At 40.0% G+C, this 9857-nt stretch overlaps 1 protein-coding gene across 1 annotated transcript; it reads left to right on the forward strand.

Annotated features, from left to right (window-relative positions):
- The first annotated feature begins 638 nt into the window (after positions 1-638).
- Positions 639-8717, forward strand: DLEU7 (deleted in lymphocytic leukemia 7). Its single transcript, XM_074958273.1, has 2 exons — positions 639-1127; positions 8506-8717. Exons 1-2 carry the CDS (start codon positions 639-641, stop codon positions 8710-8712), a joined length of 696 nt encoding a protein of 231 aa, XP_074814374.1. The 3' UTR covers positions 8713-8717.
- Positions 8718-9857: the final 1140 nt, after the last annotated feature.

Below are 9857 nucleotides of genomic sequence, written 5' to 3' on the forward strand. Positions count from 1 at the left end.
GCAACATGAATGAAAGCAATTTTAAACTACTGTGAGCCTGTTGATACATAGAGTTGAGACTGAGCTGCAGAGTTCAGACCAGGCTCTTAACATCCCTGAAGTTTGGAGGTGTTTGGATGTAAGGTTTTGCTTCTACTCTCATTTTAAAATTACTCACTGAAACACATTGTAAAATCCTTCCTCACCAAAGGGAGAGAGACTTTAAAAATTGCCTACACGAGTCCAAAATAAGACTCCCTTCCCTCCTTCATCCCCCAAACGAGAGAGAGTTGATAGATCTCATCCCAGGAGAGACCACATAAGGATTTATACCAACTAGTGCAAACGCATTAAAAGAAATGTGTTACAGATTTAGACACCCACACAAAATACAGTGCATATGCAGGTAGTTATCCAGAAAGGAGAAGAAACCAGCTGTCTGTCTGAAATGTACACATAAGAAGCTCCCTGGAGCTTGGGTCCAAGAAATACAGTGAAGGGCTGATCTTTTAACAAGTGCTGAAATGAACCAGGGCTATTGACCCCAGGGTGAAGGGGAGGGGCAGGCAGCCACCCACTGTGGGAAGAGGGGGAGGGAAAAGGCCAAACGAGGTTTAGAAACACTCCATCCAGTGGAGGGAACAGAGGCAAGAGAGCTGATGGCCAGATCAGTACCTTTATGTGTCTCTCTCAACCACCAGCTGGTTGCTCTCCAAACCCTGCAGCTCTTGCACCACCAGCAGCAAGGTGAGGATGCCAGACCCTGCCACCCCCACTACAAATTGGATCAGGCCTCTTCACTGCTCAGCACAGGTATGTCTGGCCCGGCTCTGCATGACATGGGACAGGGTCTGGAAGCAGCCAGGTCTAGTCGGGTTCAGGAGCAGGAGGAAGGCAGAAGAGCAGCAAGCAAAACCTCTGAGGAGGAAGAAGAAGAAGAATGTGGATCCCAGGCTCTTTCTAACCCAGGTGAGCCTGGGCCAAAGGATTCAAGACAGCTGGACCCAGCCAGGCCCCGAACACTTACCCAGATTGCTGTGCACAGCATGCTGTCCCGAATAGTAGATTCAACATCCCAGCTTGTCAGGGTGGAACAGACCCTCCTGCTCCCTCTGTTTCAGGAACATCCTTTTCCTATTCACCTAAAAGTAAGTAGTGAGAGATTAAAGGACTCTTGTCCTGGGCTTCCTTCCGCAAATGGGCAGTTAATTGCACTGTTTGGGGCATCCTTGTATATGCTGGATTCTGCCAGACTGACTGGAGCAGTTTTATTTACATTAATTTACAATGAAGTAATTACTCCAAATCATTTTAGGATTGTACAGAGTTTACAAAATAATTATAAAGTCAATGACAATCCTTTGTGCTAGCACCGCAGGGGTACTGGATACAAATGCTCTTTTGTTGTAGTTGGGGTTAGTGATGCTTTAAACCATCAATTAGGAAGCGTAGAAATTTTTTTAGGAGATATTTACATTTTCCACATAAAGCCTCAAACTTCCATGTGCTGTTATGGTACCTGAAGAGCCCAAGTCAACAAATATGAAGAGACAAAGAGTGACTTGTAAGTGAAATGTCGATTTTCATCGAATAAGAGAACCAGCACATATGATGCCAGAATGACAAGTTATATCTATAGCTGAGATTCAGTGAACATATGTAAGAAGAGGTCCTCATTTTGCTGGTAAAAGGGCAGTGCATATTATCACAAGAAAAATTCTTGTGGCTCTTTGACAGTCAAGAAAAAGCCATGCATAGGGGACTGGGTAATTCATGCGTGTGTGATACATCACCTGTTGGTCTCTGGGTTCAAATTTGGTCCGGCTTGATTGTGGCCAAAAGTCATTACCTTAGGATGACTTATTATGTAAAATGAATTGTAGTCTCTGTCCAATTTTTCATGACAGATATACACATCACAAAAAGCACATTTCACTCCAGTTCACATTCTTGTTGATCTTTCTAACAGAGAGGCCATAAATTGAACCAATATATGGATGTCTCTACCCTTTCACCTTAGCAGGCAGACCCTCCAGGTGCATTGGTAAGGCACTATGGGGGAAAGCTTGCACTGCTGCCAGCAGCTGGAGCCATATCTATTCAGTGAAAAACCAAGGTCAGCATTTTCAGAAGTTGCTTCTGATTTTAAGTGCCTCAGTATTTGGGTGTCCAGTTTGAGACATGTCAGGGACCTGATTTTTTCCCAGAGGTGCTGAGCACCCATGCTCCCCTGACTTCACCTGAATTTGTAGCTGGTCAACACTTCTGAAAAATCAAAACCAAGGTATCTCAAAAGTTGTGCACTCAACAACTGAGGCACCAAAAAAAAAAAAAAATTAAAAAAAAAAAATCACAGGCTACCTTTGAAAATTTTGGTCTAGATTATTTCAGTCTCCAGGGGTATTAATCCAAGACTTTTCACCAGAAATAAATTCGCTTGTGGTGGGTGAGGGGTGAAAGCAGAAAAAGCTTTGTGTGAAGTGAAAAGGTCAAGATAAAAAAAAATCCGCTGAAATGGATAGATCTAGCATTCCTATGCTAGTGAAAAACAAATGTACAATTGTTTATTGGAATATTGACTTTCCAATGTGACACCATCATTGCTAATATGTAAAAATAAATAATATTCTTCATTAGCACAAATACTAACCAGATAAAATACATCCACCTCAAAGGTAGCTTTATTTTCTTTCTATTCTTTCCCAGAAGAGCTTTAATATCTGCTTGGGTGAATGTATATTTTAGAAGCCACTGGGAATAACATTAACTTTGGATTCTCATATTACTATTCTACTTGAAGTCAGGTTAGACCTTTTCTTCAGGGAATGCCCATTATCAGGACCAACTGAACACTGGGATTTTCATGGGTCAGTTTCTATGGCTAGGTTAAATAAATTCTGCGGTGTGTTTCCATAAAATCTGAGTCATTTAATTAGGTCTTTTAGCTGTGAGTAATTTCATTGCTCCAGGTTTTAGTTTTAAAACAGTTGGATTCCAAAGATTCAGTTTACATGTTCACCCTGCCGGGAAATTTAGATGAAAAAACCTCTTACAACTGAACTTTTAGCTGCAGTTCTCAGATGACATGGCCATAACCTCACAAACAGAATAAAAATAGCAGCTGTCCATTCAGTCACACTTTCTACAGCCAAAACCCAATCATCCTCACAGCACAGAAATGCTCTTAAGTGCTAAATGGCCAACTTGGTCTCAGTCATATTGCAAATACATTCATTACTTGCTTCAGTTGATGCTCTCCGGGGCCGCTCCAGACAGTCCAGAAATGCATTTGATGGTCTTATTTATATTTTTATTGGTGGTGTCAGTTGAAAAAAAAAAGTCACAGGTTGCTATAAAAGTGGCCCAAAACTATAGCTATATGTGGCTTGTGAAAAAAGATCCAAGCAACCGACATGTAACATAGTAAAGCATGCATACTCCAGAGACTACCATAGACCTGAAAGCAATGCTTTTTCCAGCTCCCAAGATGCATCAGACAATATTGGTGTAGGAAGCCTGAGAGAAGTGGCTCAGTGTTAATTTATGATGGAAGGTTAAGCTCCTGTGAGAATTCTGATGGACCTTCCTTTAAGTTTGACAGGTCACTTACCAGCATCATCATCCACAAACAATATACTAGTGACTTTGGATTTCAGACATCCACACTAAAATAATATAAGTTTCTCTACCATAATTATGCACTTGCAGGGTGAACAGATCAGTCAGTACAGTACTAAAAGCGAGAGATTTTGGGCAGCACTTTGTGTGTATTTGAAAAGAAAACATAAAATGAAAAGATTCCTGTGTGCAGCTTCCCTGTGCTATGGGCAGGTGCAGACTTCACTACCACTGCTCTTTGATAACATCCTGCCTCCTTAGCTGGAGTAACTGAGGGCTCACTGAAGTATTAGTAACTCAGAAATGTATAACGAGATTGGATTGGACTAAACTGGATCTTAGCCAGCTGGAAATGGAATATAAATTATATTAGGAAGTTTAAAATAACTATCACAGTTTCAAAACAGTTTTGGTATTCTAAAAAAACTAGTGCTTGTGAAAGTGGCAGATGGACAGTTCTGGACAGTGAAAACTGCCTGACAATGCAAGTTCCCCACCTCTGGGGAACTAGCCTCTCCACTAGTGTTCTGTCGCTAGGTGTGAGAGGGTCTCCAGGATCATAAAGGAATAGATTCATCTGGATGGACCTTTATGCCTATTGGTTGCCTCACCGTGTTAGATCCTCAACTGGTGTAAACTGGCATAGCTGCATTGAAATCAATGGAACTATGTTAATATACACCAGGAAAGAAGTGGGACTCTGTGCAGGCATAAGGGTATGCCCAGGGGGACCTCTTTGCAGAATCAGGGTCTGCATCCCTAGTCTCTCTGCTCAGACTGTCAGTAACAGTGCCACGATTTGTTGGTTTTTGTTTTTCTGCTATATGGAGAGCAATATATAGGGAATGGAACTGAAACCATAAGCTCACTCAGCAACCAACAGATGTGACATTAGAAACTATTGACCTAGACTAGATTCAAACTGGAGGACTAGAAGAGCTAGGCTCTGTATCCCAGCTAGTCCTCCTTAGCTATGATAATCTTTGAAAAAATACTGGAATGCCAACACATTATTCAGTCAGAAAACAGTCATGGTGTAGTGCTAGCAACACAAGCCCAGTGCTCTTTTCTCACCTGATTTTCACCATTTTTTCCAAAGTGCTATAGAACTGATAGTTGTTGCAATAAAGTATTTGTAATTACACTTAATCATTTTCTGAAAGCTGATTTCTGACCCAAAGGGAGGGTTCTCTTTTCCCATAAAACAACCAGCTCTAGAGTAGACCATATGCTGATTCATGAAGAGGGGCTTAGTGGTGATGGCAACCAGAAAATTACGTTCATCAGAATTCTTATAGAACAGCAGCAAAATCTTTACCTGCCACCACAGATTAAACCAATTAAGTGCGTGCGCACGCGCACACACACACACACACACACTTTTTTTGATAGCTAATGAGGATATAACATAATTCCTGTATCTTCTAGCAATGAATTTTCATTCTTACAGTAATTAATATGAAGACTGACCATGGAGAGGTTGCTCCAAAGTGCAAACTGTAAGTGTCAATTTTAGGTTGTTTGGATATATTTAAAATGTTGACAAACGAACAATTTTTGGTTTTATTTCTAACAGTATGGAGATCATTTTTGGAATTGTTCCCAGAATCACTATGAATTCAGTGAGAAAACAGGTACTCATGGCTACGTGACATTAACAATCTCTTCACTCTGACAATTGCTCTGTACTCTGTATTTGTGCCTGCTTTGTTAGAAAGAGGCTATACAGTGGCAAACCATAGGATGGCTGGTTTTAATTTTTTCACACAGTGACTTTACAAGAAATTATTAATAGCTGTATAATTTTTTGAGAGAGATGACTTCTAGGAAACAATACATTAAAGACTTCCTAAATATAAACGTTTTGAAACACTATGGTTGGAGGGGCTTTAAGACAACCACCCCTACAGATGTTCCTTCAGAAGAAATTGAGGCTTATTGGCTGGGAAGCTTGCATTATACCTCTTCTGAAGCGAGAGGACTCAAATCTTTAGTGTTGTCATTGTGGCACCTTTTACAAATGTGATATAAACTCTTTTCAAAGGGAGGAGAGGGAAGAGAGGAAGGGGGAAAACCCCAAGAAAACTAACATGTTTTTAATTTTTTGAGAAATAATATTTAGCACTTCTATAATGCTTATGTTTTCAAAATGCTTTACAAACATTCGCTAATTCTCTCAACATCCCTATGCAATAATGCTTACTTATGTGCATTTTATAGATGAGCAAATTAAGGAAAGGAGCTTAAAGCACTATCTTCCCTAAATATTTTACTGTGTTTAAAGCACAATGGCTCCCCAGCCATGTACTAATATTGACTGGACTTGTCCATTTAAATGGGGCCAAACCATCTTATAGTTATGTTAAAAAACTTTACTTCAGTTGTGGTTCTTTTTCAAGACCAGGGCATTATGATGTATTATAATTTGTATTATGGTAGCACCGATAGGCCCCATCTCAGATCAGTACTGGTCCACACTAGAATTTGGCCAGAAATTTCCACCATTGCTTCAGTTCCACCAAAGGCACCAGCAGTGATGGAAGCAGTATTGTAGACAAGGCACTGGGTGCTTGCAGGCCGTTCAGCCACCATGGTGTCTAACGCTGCTTACAGCGGATATACACAACATGGTGGTTAATATGCTAATGAATGCCAGCAACATTGTCTGCACTAGCTTTCCCATCATTGTTGCTACCAGTGGAGCTGAACTGGGGATAGTAATTGTGGAAAATTCTTGGTAAAAATGCCTGATGTAGACAGCCACTGTGTCAGCAAAAGAGCAGGGCTGGAACTTACAATCTTCTATATTCCAACTTCATAACAAATCCACTAGACCATACACTTGTGAGCACGCTTAAGAAAAAAAAACAAGTTTCCTGACTGCAAACCGTAAAGATTGACTTGACTTATCTATTTAACAGTTAAGAGTTAAAAAAAAAAAAATAGAAGTAAACAGGTCTTATCCTCTTTGATGGTGTCTTGTTAAGGGTAGCATCTTCCTAAACTAAATGACACTTGCTAGTTAATATCATATTTACAATAGTGATCAAAAATAAAAACTGTGCAAGTGGAAATGGCCTACTGATCCAGCTCAGTGTCAAGTGCCAAATCTAAGGCATTTAAAGACCAGCTGAATATTTTAAGTCCTAATTTTAAGAGATTTAGGACTAGTGAGTCATGCAGTTCTTATTCTGGTGTAGCTCTGTCAGTGCCATGTGGGATATTAACTCATCTGTCTAAACATATGGGTCTTGACAAACAAAAGCTGCAGGAAAGATATGCTCCTGCACTGAAATTGAAAACACTTCAAATGAAATCACTGCAAATATTTATTGTGTTAGTATTTTAATAGAAACTATGAACCACTTGAGCTATTGCCCTCTATCACTTCAGTTCACAGGAGTCCACTGTTCTAAACCTAATACAGAAGGGCTTTTTTTAAGTAAGCAAACTTTTCTGTTTACTTCAGTTAGTTAGTATCAAGTTTTTTTTGAAAGGAGAGAGAATAAAAAATTTCATTTTCTGTCCTGTATCCTAAAGTTCCCATGTGCTGGACACCTGGAAAAGCTGGCATTACTAGCTTGTTTACTTAGTCAAATATATTAAGAGGTCAAATAAATTGCACTAGGGATTTTATACCTCGAAAATTTCTGAATTCTACTAAAGGGAGCTTTATAGACCAGGATTCAAAAGGTGACCTTCAAAGGGACAATCTAAACATTTTTTTTTTAACAGGAAAAAAAATTGCTACTTACCGAGGGTCTTGCCTTAGTGCTCCCCAGTTTTCCAGTGTTGGGGACATTCCACAATGATGGAATCTCCGCACCTGCAGCAGACTCCCAACTAATGCAAGAGGGCTTCTAGGGGGTCTATAATCAAATTGGTTAGTTTTGCATTATTTTTGTGCCAATTGCTCACCCCTGCCCGCTTAGTGAGGCCATTCAGCACATATTTCAGTGTTAACTCCTTTTTGATGTTTTGTTTGCAGATCACCTTTAACGTTACCATAGTGTAGCACGTACTGTCTGGATTAAACCACATTTGTACACAGTTTTAACGGGGCTTTATTTGAAATAATGGAGCTTTGGCCCATGAGGGGCTTGAACATGCATTCCTTTAAGAACTATTTTGGGCTGACAACAGAGTCTAAACTCAGGTCTCAGAGAGCTAAAAGCACGAGCCTTTACCATTTCAGAGAAAGAACCAAGTATATTAACTAGAAGTAGCAGCAGACTCATAAGCCTCTTATGTGGAGCAGCTTCTACAGGGGGACAAAGACCAACATTTTCCAAAGGGTCATCTGGAACATTCATTATGTAACAAAACAAATACATCTAACACACATGATAAACTACTTTGCACCAAGTGTAGACAAGAATAAATTGTGTTTAAAAAGCATTAGTGAGCATCCCCCTAGGGTTAACCATGTCCACCTAACTTCGAAAACATGGTTGGCATGGTCTACACTAGATGCAAAGTCATTTAGTTAGAACTTGTTAATTAGCACGTTGTTCAACACAATGCATTTCCCTAGTGGACACAGGACCTAGCATGGATTATGCTTATAGAGAAAGTTCTCAGGGAAGCCAGGGGGCCTTTTGGGTGCACAGGGAATATAAAATCAGTCTGGAGACAGTTATCACAAATAAGTGTTGTTTGAGGTAAACTACTAAAATTATGATTAATTAAAAGATAATTTTTCATACAAAGCTGCTAAAGTTCAGTGGAGACTGCTGACATTTAAAAGCGGGTAGGTGAAACTGACACAAGGTTGCACATCACAACACTGTGCAGCAATATGTAAAGATCAGAGACAAAAGTTCATGCTGAAAGTTTCTGTCTAGAAAGATGTGCTGTGCATGGCTAAACCATTACTTGTCACTCATTTCTTTTTGGTTTGGCTTTTAGGACAGCGTTGAGTTTAGAAACATCTGCAGGCATATGGCTTTACAGCTGGAGGGGCAGCGATTTGACAGAGACTTACATGCAGCACACCAGTGTTTGAGGAACATCATCAAGAAACTGATGCATTCACTTGCAGTTTTCCCCTCAGACTTGTATGCCATAGCCCAAGCTTCACTGAGACAAATCCTACAAAACCTCCCAGAGATGTGAAACAGCCACACAGACAAGAGTGACTAATTTCTGTAAAAGGTGATGGTACAACCCTACCTCTCAATTGCCTCCAAAATTATGTGTAATTTGAATGGTTGAATCTGAAGCCTCTGCTCACATGAGTGATCCCATTGACTTCACATGAGTAAGGACTTCATAATCAAGAGCCCAGTCCTGCAAAGTGTTGAGCACCCTTTGTCTTCCTGGTCAAACTGGTATGAATGGGATTTGAGGGCACCTCCAGGAGTTGATCTGCACCTTGCAGAATTGTGCCCCACATGAACAAGGACTGTAAAGTTGGACCCTAAAATTGGGACACAATGATAAAAAGAATGGTGGTGGAGAAGACGACGACCTTTTGGAATTCCATTAACCTACATCACTGTTTGTGAAAACATGTTTTCAAATCATTCTTTGTGCTAGTTTGATACTGCAGAGACAGAAAGCGCTATACATAAGAATGTAACTTTATCACAAGGACAAGAGGTGAGAGGTATGTTGGGTGCACAGTATTTAAAGATACCTTTTAAAAAAAAGAGAAGCTCTTTACGGTACTTTACGACACTGATCTGCAACAACTGATCTGAAGGGTTGCCAATTCAGAAAAGGGAAAAAGGGGAACATTTTTAGACCCAATAGGATCACTGTTAAAAATAAATAAATAAAAGCCCTCAGTAGTCAAGCACATGAATGCTAATGGAAAGCAAGCAGAAGGGGCACAAAGTGGGGACAAAGCAAATGTATTCAAAGATTTAAACATATAGTTGTGGAAATTGCTTTGCAAAACTCACCCAGCTCTAGTGACTGTGCAGCACACAAGTATACAACTCTGCTCGTCTACTGACAAACCAGGAGTTTCCATAGTCTGAGTTTTTTTTCTGCAGCTGCATGTGATGGAGAAATTTAGCTCAATTTTTATCTTACTTGTGTAGGGATGAAAGCATTCTGCATAGAATAAGAGAGAGAAAAGTGTCTCTTTCCATTGGCTAAGGTAGTGAATTTCCACATGATTACTTTCTGCATGTGACTTTGTATACTGATTGATTTACCATATTTTATATTCACATGAGACCCCTTTTAACACTACACAGGTGCCGGTCTCACAGCTATAATTAAGGTTCTGTCAGCCCTTCCTATATAAAAAT

The sequence above is a fragment of the Natator depressus genome, chromosome 1 (assembly GCF_965152275.1).
Source record: "Natator depressus isolate rNatDep1 chromosome 1, rNatDep2.hap1, whole genome shotgun sequence".
Lineage (NCBI taxonomy): Eukaryota > Metazoa > Chordata > Testudines > Cheloniidae > Natator > Natator depressus.